Source organism: Cibotium barometz, chromosome 34 (assembly GCF_041138505.1).
Source record: "Cibotium barometz isolate CiBa-2024 chromosome 34, ASM4113850v1, whole genome shotgun sequence".
In the NCBI taxonomy this organism is placed as follows: domain Eukaryota; kingdom Viridiplantae; phylum Streptophyta; class Polypodiopsida; order Cyatheales; family Cibotiaceae; genus Cibotium; species Cibotium barometz.
This window is the reverse complement of record NC_141079.1, coordinates 4,532,414-4,548,793: the sequence shown is the minus strand read 5'-3', so window position 1 is coordinate 4,548,793 and position 16,380 is coordinate 4,532,414. Positions and strand designations below refer to the sequence as shown.

At 46.5% G+C, this 16,380-nt stretch overlaps 1 protein-coding gene across 1 annotated transcript in view; it reads right to left on the bottom strand.

Moving 5' to 3' along the window:
* LOC147618635 (beta-galactosidase-like) overlaps positions 1 to 15,821 on the bottom strand; it is a 45,491-nt gene extending 29,670 nt beyond the window's left edge. Inside the window, exons 1-8 of the mRNA XM_086773668.1 lie at positions 15,179 to 15,821; positions 14,847 to 14,942; positions 14,488 to 14,600; positions 14,278 to 14,344; positions 14,041 to 14,133; positions 13,676 to 13,813; positions 13,467 to 13,555; positions 10,056 to 10,161 (exon numbers count right to left, since the gene is read on the bottom strand). Of these exons, the coding sequence (XP_086629794.1) occupies positions 10,056 to 10,161; positions 13,467 to 13,555; positions 13,676 to 13,813; positions 14,041 to 14,133; positions 14,278 to 14,344; positions 14,488 to 14,600; positions 14,847 to 14,942; positions 15,179 to 15,367 (891 nt within the window). The 5' untranslated portion in view covers positions 15,368 to 15,821. The remainder of the gene's footprint in view (positions 1 to 10,055; positions 10,162 to 13,466; positions 13,556 to 13,675; positions 13,814 to 14,040; positions 14,134 to 14,277; positions 14,345 to 14,487; positions 14,601 to 14,846; positions 14,943 to 15,178) is intronic.
* Between the last annotated feature and the right edge of the window lie 559 nt (positions 15,822 to 16,380).

The following is a 16,380-nucleotide window of genomic DNA, read 5'->3' as shown; positions in this document are numbered from 1 at the left end:
GATCTCTGCCAATTTACTGAGCTCATGCTCAATGACCGACCCATAAAGTTTGGCCAATGTGTGGCCTACCATCATAGTCCTGTAGTTACCCGGATCCGTAGGGTCGCTAGCCTTATGGATGGGGGCAATAGTGTGTAAAGTCCAAAGTCCATGCGGGCGGGAACCCCTCTATGATAACCCTGTTAAAGAGATGTGTTATAAATGGCGCCACTGTGTCAGCTGCATATGAAAAATGCTCACCTCTAAGGCCTGTGTGGACCTCCGCGCGTCTGTGTTGGGGCCGGCGTACGGCGTATAGCACTCTCCAACATACCTGCTGTAAAGAAAGTAGAGTGGGTGGGCCGAGGCTTTGAAGGATAGGGTATAGGCGGTTGATCTGGCACATCATATAGTGATTGAGCATACGTATGCCAGATCTCGGGGTCAGAGATAGGGGTGCGTGAACGGTGTTCCCGTATCCTCCGCCAAGCCTCAGCTGAATCGTTGCTCAAAAATAAGTGGTACATGTCCCAGTGTTTGGTTTCCTCGAACATGCGTTTCTTGCGGCGGGTTAAAGATTGGTTAAGTCTCTATGCCTTGTGGCCCGAAAAGGCCGTGCCATACATCAATGTGGGTGTGACTAGTGTGTCAAACAGCCAGAGCTTCGTCCTGGGCTCCTGGAAGTGTGCCTGGAAGCACTGCCACTCAAACAAGGTCAATTCTGCATGCCCTTGTCAGCTGGGCATCTGCTTCCGGTACAATGGTATACTTGGGCCCGCTGAATATCACTCCAAGGTAGGTGTACGAGGTGACAATCTCAACTGGATCTCCCCTGTATATGAAGCTGTGGTCCCTGAGGTGTGTTGGAGAGGTGTGGAAGACCATCACCTTGGGCTTGCCAAGGTTGACCATTAGGTCAAGTTGTGTACAGAATTCCTGTAGAGCATCCAGATGCCTCTGCAATCCAGCCACTGAATCTGAAACGAGGACTATGTCATCTGCATACAGCAGTAGAGGGATCAGTATGCTGCCCAAGCTTCCTCCCAGTCCACCAAAAGTCCGAGATCTCATCAATGTATAAGCCAAAGAAACTCGGACAGAGTGGGCAGCCCTGCTTCATCCCAATGTCGGCGAGAGTACAAGAGGTTGAAATGGGCAGCCACCCATGGTCTGTTCTTTGTTATTGGTCCCAGAAGTCATCATCATCATCACCGTATCTCGAAGCCAAGCAGTCAGGATGGGTTGAGGTGGTGAAGAAGAACATCCGCAAAGAAGTGAGGGAGGAGACTCAAAGGGAAGAACATCAAATCATTCACACCACCATTGAGGAGGAGAAGATGAGGCATACCCGCCGCCTCAACATTTGAGTCACAAGACACCCAACTCCACTCCCGAGAAAGATGGACAGCTTCTATGCATGAAGCTAGGCTACAGGGAAGAGGACCCTCTCCCCTTCACCAAAGCATGGAGAGCCGGGAAAGACTCAACACGCAAGCGAGCCCTCATCCTACAGTTTGCAGGAGAGACGGAGAGGGTCACCTTCATGAGGAAGAGGGTCATACTACGAGGCTTAGAGGGAGCTCCTATTTTCTTGGATGATGATCTCACGAGGATGCAGCTAGAGCATAGGAGAGCTTGCATGCCACGAGTCTTACACGCGAGGAGAGAAGGCAAGAAGGCCTTCTATCGAGATGGTCGGGTCATCATTGATGGCCGGCCCATGGATTAGCGGTTTGGGGCCTATGGGACACAGACCATGCCACTGACAGAGATACACATGGCAGTATGGAACTGTAATGGTTCACTATGGGTGCAGCCTGGACGACTGGAGCATGTTATGGTGGGAAGAGACATCATACTTCTGACAGAGACACATTAGAGCCCAGAGAGAGGGCTACCTCGAGTAGAGGGATTCCACTGGGAGTCAGCATACAGGAGGACCACACGCCAGGGTACCTCGAGAGGGTCGGGGGGAGTAGCAGTTCTATTCAGACGGGAGCTACAGGGTAGACCGAGAGTGGTAGCACAGGATCCAGAGGCCAGATACATGTGGATCAGCTTACAGAGCTCTCACAGGACAGGGTTATATACATAGCCCTATGTTACTTTCCTCCATCAGGATCCTCCTATGTCATTACAGAGGACATGCCACAGGAGAAGGAGACAGGAGCCTCGCCATACACTTATCTGAGGAGATTATGCATTATTCTACACTAGGGGAAGTATTTCTTACGGGTGACTTCAATGCCCACACACAGAGCAGACAGTGTGAGGTGTATGACTATGATGACATGGAGATCCTCCACCCTGTGGATCTCCAGAGGAGATAGGGGCTAGTCGGGCATCAGAGGACACTGGACCAGACAGAGGACATTATGGGGACCACTTACTAGAGTTGGGAGCCAGGCATCGTCTCGTTATTTATAACGGGATGCTACAGTGGCCGGGATCAGGAGGGCTGACATGCTTCCCACATGGGGGTCATACACGGACCGGCGGAGGCACGGTGGTGGACTACATTATGGGGTCTTTGGAGGCATCACAGCTTGTCACCTCATTCTCCATCCCACCTCATCCTATTGGGGCAGATCATACATACTTGGCATTTTCACTAGCCAAATCACCAGTATCACCAGCCCCCCACATACCCACGCCACACACTACCATCTACTTCACAAATGACATGGCAGACATATACACTGGCAGAGTAGAGGATGGGCTCCTACTCATGGATCCCTTGGCACCTATGGATACCATTACAGCCCAACTGGCATCACTCCTACACACGGCTGCATTACAGAGCTTCCCACATCGTGTCCACTAAGGAGAGCCTGCGAGATCTAGGACAATGCCCCAGAACACATGGTATGATGACGAGTGCAGAGCCCTATACTCACGGCTCCGCATACAAAGAGCCTTGGGAGCCATCACAGAGCAGGAGTCGAGGAGAGAGATGAGGAGACTTACTCGCCGCAAAAGGCGGGCCTTCGCAGAGATACAGGAGCTAGAGATCTTCCATTTCTTCATGAGTAGAGATAGCCCTATCTCATGGCGGCACTTCAGAGAGCCCCGGACACCAACACCCATTGCAGACCCACAGACATGGCACACATATGCAGAGGGCCTATACCACGCCCCACAACAGCCACCTATACCTCAGCCACCACAAGAGCCTCGACCTACCACAGCTAGCTTCTTTACCCACTCGATGGTAAAGGAAGCTATCCGCCGCCTACAGCATGGACAGGCCGCCGACCATATGGGCCTACAGGGTGAGCATCTCATATATGCAGTAGATTCTTTGGCTCCTTTTCTTGCACACCTGTTTAACAGGGCACTGGCAGAGGGTTTGCCTGCGGAGTGGACGATGCACACCATTGTGCCGATCCACAAAACAGGGGATATGCTAGATCCGAGTAACTATAGGACGGTTATGGTTGGCCACGTGTTGGCCAAACTCTATGGTGCAGTGTTGGAGCAAGAGCTTAGCTTATATGCTGAGCGAGCAGGTTTACGCTCATCTGGGCAGGCAGGCTTCAGGAGAGCTTTCTCTACCATTGACCATGTATTCACTTTGAGATGTATGATTGATCAGGCCAGAGTGAGGAAGAGAAAGCTCTATTGCTGCTTTGTGGATTTTCGCAAGGCATTTGACACAGTACCACGAGAGAGGCTCTTTCAGCACCTGCAGTCTCTTGGCATACCAGCAGATATGACATGGGGCATCTATGCATTATATGAGCAGGTTTTTGGGCGAGTCAGATGCCCAGGAGGTATGTCCGAGACTATTGCTAGCACCATTGGTGTGAAGCAAGGATGCCCACTTTCCCCCACGCTATTTGGGTTATACATTGATGAGGTGGCTGACTTCATTACATGGGGAGGCGGAGATGGAGTTGATCTAGCAGGTACCTCAGTACATATTATGCTTTATGCTGATGATATTGTATTAGTGTCTGAGTCTCCAGGAGGTCTACAGCAGCATCTACATGCACTCGATGATTTCTGCACATAGAGGAGTCTTACTGTGAACCTTGGGAAAACCAAGGTTATGGTCTTTCATACATCGAGACAGGGCAGGAGTCAGCTGACATTCACTCTTGCACGACGCCAGGTGGAGGTGGTGACATCATACGTGTGCCTAGGGGTTACCTTCTCTGCAGCAGCCACGCGCTTCACCATGGGTTCAGCAGCGAGAGCCAGATTGACACGGGGATATGCAGCATTGGCTAGGCTAGAGAGACAGTGCCACCAAGCGCATTTTCAGGAGCCCCGAACGAAGGGGTGGCTATTTGACACATTAGTCACACCGGCACTGATGTATGGAGCAGCGGTATGGGCGCCAGGACTTGCTACCCATTGGTGGACACAGATAGAGAGACCACAGGCCCTCATGATGGCACGCATGATACGCAGCAAACCGTCGGTACCTCATGACATTATCCGAGCAGAGTTTGCTACGCCTCCTATGATGGTAGAGGCCATATTCCAGATTCAGACAGATTCAGAGAGATGCCACAGGACAGATTGTCATACTTAGCTTTTGAGGCATCTAGACAGCTGGCTGAGGCAGGAGACAGAGGATCATGGTATGCACAGGTCACACATTGGTTCTCACAGCATGGCCTAGACATGGATCATCTACCACCATTCCAGTATGACAGGGATGCACCACATATCCGTCTCTCTCATAGTGAGAGGAACAGTGTATTTTGAGACAGGACCTATGGCAGCTCTATACACGAGAGACATGGATATCGCCTACACAGCCTCTTCCGCCGAAGTTGCTATACTACAAAGATGACTTCATGAGTATCACTGATGATGGATTTATAGAGAGGCCTAGATACATGGAGGGCTTTTTACCACACGGCTCCCAAGTAGCTATTGGTCAGCTTAGAGTCTCATCACATCGATTGGAGATCGAGACTGGCAGAGTAGCACGGATCCCCCGAGAGGAGAGGGTATGCAGATTGTGCAGAGAGGAGGTGGAGAGTGAGGAGCATTATGTATGCAGACGCAGAGCATATACAGCCATCAGAGAGAGATATCCCATTTTATTCACAGAGCCACATCCCCTAGGCCAGATCTTTGAGGCAGCAGACCAGCGCATACTGGGGAGATTCATTCTAGACATACAGCGTCACAGAGAGGCATCATTACAGGCTCAGACAGCTCCAGAGGGGGGACGACAGACACAGATTACTACATTTTTTCAGAGATCCACCCCACTCCCAGCCCCTACACAGCAGGGAATTACTCTCCAGAGAGCAGAGACACTCAGAGTCCGCAGGAGACAGAGGACACCTGGCTTTCGGACACCACGCCTATACCAGAGAGAGATGACAGAGATCAGAGCTCAGTTTCACAGAGAGGGTGCGGAGCGACTGGCTCGCTTCAGAGCAGACCCAGGCATGTTCTTCAGGGAGCTGTGGAGACCCTCTTCATTGATGTATACCATTCTATACCCCCCGTATGGTACAGGATGGAGCTAGCTAGGTTGCATATCATGATTGTATACTCCATGCATATAGCTTTGCATTCTCCTAGTAGTAGAGCTCCATCACCTCCCCCACTCATTGTACTTATTGCACACCCAGATTCAGCTTTTTAGTTCAGTACTTTTTCATTTTGTTGGGATGACAGAGGATACCCCACACAGGTACACTGATTTGTCTCATAGGCCGAGTTCGGTCTTTTCTCTCATAGGTCGAGTTTGGTCTCTAGTAGACGTTGATACAGCTTTCTTTCTCTCTTCCAGAAGTCATCATCATCATCACAGTCTTATGCTAGTTGTAGATATTATACACTTTTGTTGTACCTCAGTAGGAGTTTTTTCCTTTCATAGTTGTTTAAGACTATTTTAGGACTTTTTAGTCCTTTTTGTCTTTTTGATGTGACACCATCAGCTGTGTACTATGTTTTGGTCTCATAGGTCACTTTGGCCTTTCGCAGACGTTAATCTCTCTCTCTCTCTCTCTGGATTACTTAAGAGCACAAGAGGCCAAGATGGCCTATGAGATCGAGGATTTCTACAGTCTGTAACAGGAGATGCATAAGACATCCTAAAAGCTACAACAACGAAGACAATGAAGATCTGGACTGTAGCAAAGCATATGAGAGAGAGAGAGAGAGAGAGAGAGAGAGAGAGAGAGAGACGACAATTTTTATTTTTATTTTTTGTCCACAAAAGACGTTAAGGGTCTATGAGATCAAAGGATGATACATATGATCCGTAAGTAAATTGGATGTCAAGACAACATGAAAAAGAAAAACAGGGCCAACGCACTACACAGGCCCTCCTGTGTATACAATGGACTACGCATAAAAACCTCATGTATCAAGACTCGTCATGGTGCTGGAGAATGTCCCCATCTGGAGCTGATGAGTAAAGGGCCTGGGTCTTTAGATGTGGGGTTGTTTGGTCCTCTGAAGGGCCTGTGCTCTCTCTTGGAGGGCTCCACGAGTGCGTGATGCCGTGGAACTGGGTTGTACTCACTATGGGAGGTCGCCTGAGTCTCCCCTGGTCCTTCTGTCCAGCTAGGATATCTACCTTGTTGGCTTTGGTGTCAAAGGTAAGCCCACTGCATGATCGCCAATTATTTTATTATGGCCGATCCCTTCGATTGGAATGCTGGAGTTGCAGGATGCAAACTCTCCCATGTATCCAACCCATAATTCCACCATAATTCCTGTAATCCTCCAACTTGGATTTTCAGGGCCACTGACTCCTCCTTTCGACTTCGAACTATATCCCGTAAAGATCATCCTCTTCGACTTCGGGGAAAGTGTAGTCCTCTTTTGACCTGGCACATGTACAAACGCAACACAACCGAAAACTCGTAAGTGTGAGACGGAGGGCTTATGTCCAGAAAACGCCTCCTCTGGTGTCTTCCCATCGACCGCCTTTGTGAGAGAGCGATTGATGAGATAAACTGAGGTAGCCACAGCTTCACCCCAAAAAGAGGGAGGAAGACTCGCATGATGCAAGAGGGATCGAGCCATCTCCTTCACTGTTCGGTTCTTCCGCTCCACTACTCCATTTTGCTGAGTATAAGGAACAGTCGTCTGCCGCTGGATGCCTTTAGAAGTAAGAAACTCATCAAAAGGTACAAACTCACCACCATTGTCAGTTCGTAAGAATGAAACTTTGCTTTGAGATTGGTTCTCAACCATTGGAAGCCAAGACCTGAAATTGGCAAATGCATCAGATTTGCGTGTCAAGAAACACACCCATACCTTCCGTGTGAAGTCATCCACCAAGAGCATATAATAACGGGCCTCGCCAAGGGACTCAACCTCCATAGGACCAGCCAAGTCTGCATGGATCAACTCAAGTCTCCGAGTAGCTCTATGTGTAGCGTCTTCTGGAAAGGACTCCTTGTGATGTTTCCCCATCATGCAAGAGGAACGAATGTGTGGGAGAGCTCTCAACTCTGGAAGTCCACTTACAAGTTGCTTGGAATGAAGCTTTTGCAGAGCGGCAATAGGCACATGACCAAAACGTGAATGCCACAAAGAAGTATCTACAATAGAAACTAAGGCATGGGAGGGAGAGAAAAGCTGATGAAGATGAGATTCCAAGGAAGAAATCTGAGAAGAGAAGTTGGTGATCTTGTAGAGGCCTTCATCATGAACACCATTAGCCACAATCGTAAGAGTCTTCCGATCAATCACCTCAATCACCTCATCATCGAAATAAATGCCAAGTCCCTTTCGAGCAGCCATGTTCACTGAAAACAAATTCTTCGAAATACGTGGCACATGTAAAACATCATGTAAAGAAGCAGAGAAACCAAAAGAAATGTTACCAACTCCATGGACAGGTAAGGAGGAATCATCTCCAATGCGTACAGAAGAAGAAAGTAGCTTGTAATCCTCCATAATGTGAGAATGTTTGGTCATATGTGCCGAAGCGCCGCTATCACCAATCCACTCAATTTCTTCATGTGTGGCACTCACCTCTGCATCAGAAGTGATCTCTGCGACCACAAGGAAGGAATCCTGTGAAGAAACGGGAGAATCTGTAACTACCATGTATGCCACTTTGGCATTGCCCTCCTCTGGAACCTTGTCCTTGCCTTTGTCCTTGGAATCTTTGTCAGCATCTTTGGAGGTGTCCTTGGCTTTGTACTTGGCTTTGGCGGCTTTGGAATCATTACGCTTTGCAAAACACCGAGCCTCCGTATGGCCAGGCTTGCCACAATAGGCACGCTCCTCCTCTTTGGAACCTTTGGATTCCTTAGAATCCTTGCTTTTGACTTCTCGCTTTTGTTGTTGATGCCTCCTTTGCCTCCTTTGAACTTGCCCTTACTTTGGGCAACAAAGGCAGAATTTGTCTTCCCTTTGCCTCTTAATAAACATTTGTCATGTAAGTAAGTTACAACTTCCTCAAAAGAGGGTAGAGGCTCACGGAAGTAGATGTGATCTTTGAAAGAGTCAAAGGATGATGGCAGCTTACCAAGCAGTTTATGGATCAGGTTGTTGATCGAGCTCCCATACTCCTCAAGCTGCCTCTTGATCCTTGTGAATTCCCCAATCTTATCAATGATATTATCTGAGTCACTGATGGTAATCTTCTCAAGATCCGCCTCCAACTTAGCAATCTTCACGGAAGATACTCTCCCGAACCTCCTCTGAATCTCATTCCACATCTGACTGGCATCACTCCGGGAAGATATGAATTGTGCCTGGATAGATGGTGTCATACAATGGATGATGATGAGACGGGCCCGTACATCCAGAACTCCACGAAACGCGGGATCCACCAAGTGAGGAGTGGTGACAGAGGGCCACACACTTGCTCCTTCAAGAAGCAATTGCGTATAAAACGACCAAGTATGGTAGTTGGTAGCAGTCAGCTTCATGGAATCACTCACTTGAGGGGGTGAATAGGATGGCACATGGGAAGGGGTTGGGATGAGGGTTTGTGGGAGGGGAGAAACAAGAGAAGTGGTGGTGGCGGGGAATATGGAAGGAAAAGAAACAGGAATCTGGGAATAAGGTAGAGAAACAGGTGGCTGGGAAGAAGCTGCTCCTAACCCAGGCATACCATGACCATGTCGCACCCTTTGCTTTCCAACAAGGCTAAATCTGGGAAGGCGACCGCCGCTGCCTAGTGTATATATCTGATGTAGGTAAAATGTGAGGCAAACCAGCTCCTAACCCAAACATACCATGATCATGTTGCACCCTGTGCTTCCAACGACTCCAAGGCTAAATCTGGGAAGGCGACCATTGCCTAGTGTATATATCTGATGTAAGTTCTACACCCACTATTGGGCACTGATGATGTTAGTGGGAATGTCGTAGTCCATACTATGCATTATGGACTTCATGGTTTGTCTTGTGGAGGGATTTGAGACATCTAGGGAAAATCTCTATCTCCTTGACAACTTAAAAATAGCAATTTTAAGAATACTCATCGCACATTCACCATTGGTCTCTTCTGTTCTTGCTATCCTACCCTTTCTTTAGCATAACATCACCTTCCTCCTCCCCCTCATTTTTTCCTCTTGAAACAATTTAGAACAAAAGATTCGGGACCGTTGCGTTATGTCGTCACTCAGCATATTGAGGTATTGCAACAAAAGGAGCCAAGCCATTATTGGATATGTTCATCAACATGCAAAAATTGTTAACCAAACTCTACTCCCATGGAGAAAGTCATGGAATAAACCAAATGTTCACAAGACTTCTAGACTATTCGATGGCCACAAGACCTAACATAGCAGATGTGGTAGTGGCAAACCCCAAAGAGGCTCAATGGAAGGCAGTCAAGCAAATGATGAGGTATATCAGTTGCCTTTTGTGAAGTCGCTTGGATTTGTAGAGCACTTCCAGAGCTTGGCCTAAAAAACCAGAGTTTTGTTCAAATTGACCTACTTCATCTCTTCAAAAGAAGACTAACTCTTTCATGTGTATTTTACCCTTGCACTATTCCTCGCCAAGCACAATATCAACCCCTTATGAGTTCGAGACTTTGAAGACACAGTGCTTTTTAGTGATGCATATACCAACAGGCTGCAAAAAGGCTCGAGGGCCAATAATTAAAAATTGAAAGGATTTATACTCACCATATAGTAGTTTTGGAAACTTCCATTCTTCTGGAAAAATCTTAACACAGCATATGCCAAGTCCTCTACGGGCCTGTATGGGGTGGGTTTCCCATATGACTGAAACCTGCAAAAGTCATTGTAAGATTATAGTTTTAGCTAGTTCTTTTTTTTTTTTGTAATAGAAGATATACCAAAAATTACTTTACAAATGGCCACATGGTTGCTATGTGATGTACTAGCTTTTCCTCACTAATTACTCCGGCAAAAGTCATTGTAAGATTATAGTTTCAGCTAGTTCTCTCTCTCTCTCTCTCAAGCACGCCTTCTTAGGCATATGCAAGATTCAGAGTGTACCATGCGAGAAGATATGGGGCATTCTTAGGCATATACAGGATTCAGAGTGTACCATCTCAGAAGATATGGGACATTCTTAGGCGTACGCAGGCTTTACTTGTACCATCCAAGAAGATATGGGGCATCACAGCACTTTGAGTCAATAACAGGCCTGATCAGGGCTCCAGGAGGTATGTCAAGGAGATCTCTAGCACGATTTTGGTGAAACAGAGCTGCCCCCTTTCGCTGACCTTATTTGGGTTCTATATTGATGAGATCTCTATTTCATTGACAAACCAGATAGCAAACGTTCCTCCATAGCAAGCACCTTGACCCCCTCCTATTGTATGCAGATCACATAGTATCATTTTAGATGGTTATGATCTTTAACACCTCTCATTTGCTAGCATCCAAACAACAATTCTCTCACATGGGAGACCCTGTAGATATTGTCACATCTTATGTATACTTGGGAGCCACCTTTTCTAGCATAATTTTCACCATGCGCCTGGCAGCCTAGACCAGATCGACGAGAGGATAGTGCTTTCAGACACTTTCAGGGACCTAGCACTAAGGATGGCTCTTTCACACCTTACAGACCCCAGCAGGTGATGTACGGAATCCCTTTCTCAGGGCAGACCTTGGTGAGGGGGACTAGAGGGAGGAGGATAGGCAGGCTTCAGGTCATGATGTTCTCCCACATGATTTGGAGCAAGCAATCGGTACCACATCCTGGCAGAGTTCTGGGCAGCCCCCCTGTGGTAGACACACTTTTCCAAATGGTGACATACATACATTGCCTCCACGCCCTAGACAGCCACCCACAAGTTACCAAGGCTTGCTTTGGATTCTTCTCAATAGCTAGCAACAGGGGCATGAAGGTATGGTATGCTAGGGTCACCCGTTGGTTCCTCACACAGAGGCCCACATGGATTGTGACATGTGGAAGCTCTAGGTAGTCTTCTTTCAGCCCTAAGCACTCCATAGGAACTCTTGATGCAAGAATAGAGAGAGAGAGATATGTGGCTGAGTAATCAGTATATTCATATAGTACAAAAAGGCACATGATTCTGTGGCCTTTGGGCTTTCCAAAAAGGAAACATATTACCTAATCTATGACCTAACTCCTTGAATGCTATTCCTTTTATAGGCTCTTGTGACACTTAATCAAGTATCAAGCTTAAGTATATTTGGCTGCCGGACTGATAGGTCCAATGAAATCTATGCCCCATTTCTCAAATAGTTGTAAAGACACTATAGGGTACAGGGGCATGTGGTCTTTGAAATAGGGAATTGTTGTACGCCGGTACTTATCACACCATTTGGCGTATTCTGCAATGTCATCCATTAGAGTGGGCCACCATAACCCAACTATGAGGACCTTACAAGCAATGATATCTACTACAAAGTGTCCCCCAGCACTGGTAGAGTGAGCCTGTTCAAGGAAGAACAAAAATCATTCACCCCTATTTATAAAGTTGACCTGCAATATGAGGTGGTAGGGGACCGCCTGTTTGATTAAGTGATGAGTGTGGTCTTTGTTAAGGAGGAGATCAACAGGTAAGCCATTGGCTAAAACGTGTGCCACCTCCTCCCCCCATTCACGAATCAAGCATAGTTGAAATAGGGCTGCTTGGTAAATCATCATCTACTCCCACTGGCTGTTCACCATTGGGGATCCTTGACATGTGGTCTGCAAGGACATGTTGAGAGCCTTTCCTCACCGTAACGCGATGAAGTCAAACTCAAGAAGTATAAGTAGCCACCGAGTGATTCTGGCTGTCATACAGGGCTTATCTACCAGGTATAGGAGGGCTTGGTGGTCTACAAAGAAAAACAAACTTGGCCGACGTGCTGTCGGCCAGCTCCATGGACAACAATATTTATATATGCTGCCATCTCCATCTGCAGGCTCTTGTCCACCTGGCCGACTAATGTCCTTGCCCACATGGAGGTCTTCTGCATAAATTTGAGCCCTAATCTAATGTTTATCTGCTGCAAATCAAGGATTAGCCTTGGATTAGCATGTCCATGTGCATGCACATGACATCCTCTCTTGCCAAACTTGATGATGGGATTCCAACCTTGACCTTGGACAATTCTGTCATCATCCTCTGTCTGCACATATGGTCTCCCATAATTGTCATCCTTCCCTTCCTGGCAACTTTTTCATTGAACACCCTGATTCCGCTCCAAATCTGGTGTAGAGATCTGTGCATCGGTTCCACTTTGTTCCCTTGCCTTCTTGCCATGTCCCTAAACACAAACATGAATCCTTCTTGAAACCGATCCTGGCACCCTTGGCTCCACCCCTTGGAGTGCTCCATAAAAGCTTTCAAAGGCAGCCCCAACTGGCTACCAAAACTGCATCTACACTATGGTCCATGGACAAACACCAACTCCCTGTGCTTGAACTAGAGTTGTTCAAGGGACTGGCACAGCATGAACATGGGAGGGTGTGGTATGCCACGATTACAAGATTGTTCCTTAACATGGACTGCCTGCCATCATTCCATTGCAAACTATTACCCCTCACCATGCATGACATTAACAAGCTCATCCACTCTTACCTTCTCCAACTGTAGATTCGCACCACATGGCTAGACTAACCGTAGCTTCCCATGAAGCTCTAGTTCTGCCGGGAGGTCTTCATGTTATGTATTTAGTCTCGTATGTCATTTCGGACTTTTGAACTTGATGGAGCTCGGACAACGCAGGGATGTAGTGCTGAGGTGGCACGCAAAAAGAGACAGGCCCAGCCCCAACAGGACACCTCCCACAGCCATCACAGATTTCTTTATGGTACACGCATGCACATCAGAGTCCACCATCCATACCAGCGCCTCTGCTCCAACATTAGAGCCCACCACCCATGCCCACACTCAGCTTCGTGCCCCACAGAAGCTCTTCTATGAGCCAGACGCCCCCGACCCACAGCATCAGGACCCTCCACCACACGGATCCAGGAGGTTCTCCATGGTACCATTGTATTAATTATAGTCTCATAGACCCTTGGGGTCTTCCATAGACGTTAATATAAATCTCTCTCTCTCTCTCTCTCTCTCTCTCTCTCTCTCTCTAGTCTGAAAAACTCACCATCCAGTCCAATTTTCTGTCCACATTTTGGGTTTGTTTTCGCCATTGGGGACAAAATTATCGGCATAGTAGGAATTGAAGGTGTTTATCTGTTAATTTAAAGTTAAAAAGAACCAAGGGCAAGAGTTGAGAGTTGAAAGAAAAAGGGTTGTTTAAGTCAAGCGGAAGGGATAAGGTAGCTTGAGGAAGGGTTGACTAAGCAAGCTTACCACAGGGTCAGGTGCATCGAACTGCAGGCACATGATCCACGGCACGCCTGTGTTCATGGAAACAGCCATCTTTGCACTCCACATTGCATAAGCATGCTCAGAGGTGCCTGCTGGCCATGTTCCAAACTCGTTCTCTATCTGCAAGAGGGAAAGAAAATTTCATGAAAAAAAAAAATTTCAAGCTATGGTTTCATTATGACTCATGAGTATCAAGCAATGGGGTTCTGTCGAGGCTTTTGGAGTCTATAATCTGGACTCTTAAACACATCATTAGGGTCAAATTTGTGATAAGTTTAACATGTATTAACCACCCCTAATGGGATCGATCATCCACATCTTACCCATGGTATGATCATAGACCTTACCTGTGCCAGTATGATAGGGCCACCTTGCCATGCAAACAACTTCTCTTTCTTCATCATGTTGACAATTTTCCTCACAAATTTTTCCATTTGGGCCTAAAATAAAAGCCCATAATTAAGCAAAAAAAAGGAGTTAAGTATTAGTCTCATCTAGTTTGCATTATTATGCAAACAAAGACAAGACAATTGTGAGCTTATGTCCAATTAATGGATTAAAATGATAATTGAAGAGAGACAGACCTTGAATGGTACATTGTCTGTTCTGAACACAACGTGAGGCTCGAGGTGCAACCACACTGGCAAGCCCCTGGTTTATCATTTTTTCAAGAAATTATCAAAACTACTAGTTTATTTAGGGGGGGAAGCAAAGGCTAGTTGAATTAGCATGGGGTATATTAGATTTATGAAAAAAAAAATGAGAAGGTTTTTTTATTTTGTTTTTAAGCATACCCAAAGTTCCATTCTGCAGAGATGTAAGGGCCAATGCGGAGGTTCATAAAGAGGCCTGCTTTCTGCACCACCTTAACAAACCCCACCAGATCTCGCCTTCCTTCGAAATCATACTGCATTCATTAAAATCAATTGAATTCATAACTGCTCGATTTACGCATCAGATTAAAGAGGTGCATTTATTAAAGAATCAAAGCAATGAAAATCAAATCAGAATCAGCATAAGATTAATGTAGGTGTTTTCAAAAATGGTTTTCTTGGGCGTTTGATTAACGGATGCATTGCAATACAGAATATTATTCGATTAATCCAAGCATTTCTTTATGTAATACATAAATATTTATCTATTTTAAGTGTACCTTTCCTTTGGCAGGCTCGTGCTCGTCCCAGAAAATGTACGTCTCGATGACATCCAACCCTCCTTCCTTCGCTTTCTCAATGAGATCCGGCCACATCTACACCCCCAAAAAAGCGCACACACACACACACACACACACACAGAACCATGGCCTCTGATTTTCCCTCTGGTGGAGAGAGTGAAAATAATAATAATAATGACAAGAAAAGAAAAAAAGAAGCTAGCATTGCATGGTGATTCTATACTGAATTTCTTTCTTGACATTGCAATTCTGAAATTCGAGCTTATTTTTGCTGTGAGATGAGCAAGAAGAAAAATTGGAAATATGGTGACCTCGGGGGTGCTCCGAGGGTAGTGGATGGAGCCAGAGTTGAGGATTCTGTGGTGTCCATCGATGGTGAGAGACCTGTGGTCATAGCTCACATTGTAACTCTTCAATGCAGCTGTTGAGAAGATGATGATGAGCAGGTGCATCAGGCGAAGAAGATAAGCAGGGAAGCTCCTCAGCTGAAGAGAGGCCATCTCTCTCTCTCTCTCTCTTACACAGACAGACACACACACACACGCACGCACACAGTCCTTGCACGAGACACTCTCTCTCTCTCTCTCTCTCTCTCTCTCTCAAACAAGAATGAATGCAAAATGTGAGCAATCCACATGCACACTTATCATCGTCATTATGAGAGAGGTAAGGGGAATAAATAGAGCAGCAATTTGCAAAACTAAGAAAGAAGTCTAATTTTTATGTGAGGAATTAAGGAATGCAACGTTGCGGAGCTTCCCAGGACAAAAAGGCGAGCAAAAGCTCTCGTATCAGGTGAGGTTAAAAAAAAGAAAGAAAGGCGCGGGGAGGGGAAGAGGCTAAGAGTACACAGCAGTGGACTCAGTGGAGTGTACCACCTAGAGAGAGAGAGAGAGAGAGAGAGAGGGAAAGCTGACACCCAAGAAAAAGAACTACCATTGTGCGTGTGTTGTTTTTTTTTTGGGGGGAGGGAATCAATGAGCCCATTTCCACCGCCCACATGCCCTGGCCAACTGGCCACTGCGCGCCCCCTCTCTCTCTCTCTCTCTCTCTCTCTCTTCTTTGAACCTTGAATACCAAACATTGCTTTAGACTTTAATAACCTACACAGTACACACTACCATTTCTTGCCCGCCCAAGTGTGTATACAAAAAGGGCCCCATCCATGTCCCGCCATACCCCAAAAGAGTCCTCCAAGACAACATTTTTTCCCCTAGCCAATGAGAAAAGGACAAGGTTAAGGTTGGTGTCTAATAAGGTTCTTTCTTCAATCAAATTCTTATGGTTTACCCATTATAAAATGTACCAATTTCACCTTTTCCAACACTTTCAGTATTACACATGGTAGCTATACAACATTTTCTCGATGCACGTTTACCCATGTGGCATCATATCATTGTTAAAAATCATACTATACTTGTGTTAGGGGTTCAAATCCACGCCACAAGCCAAGGGAGTTTTCACTCGAGCTATCAAAAATTTTTATGAAGGACAAGAGATTGTTTCTATGAGC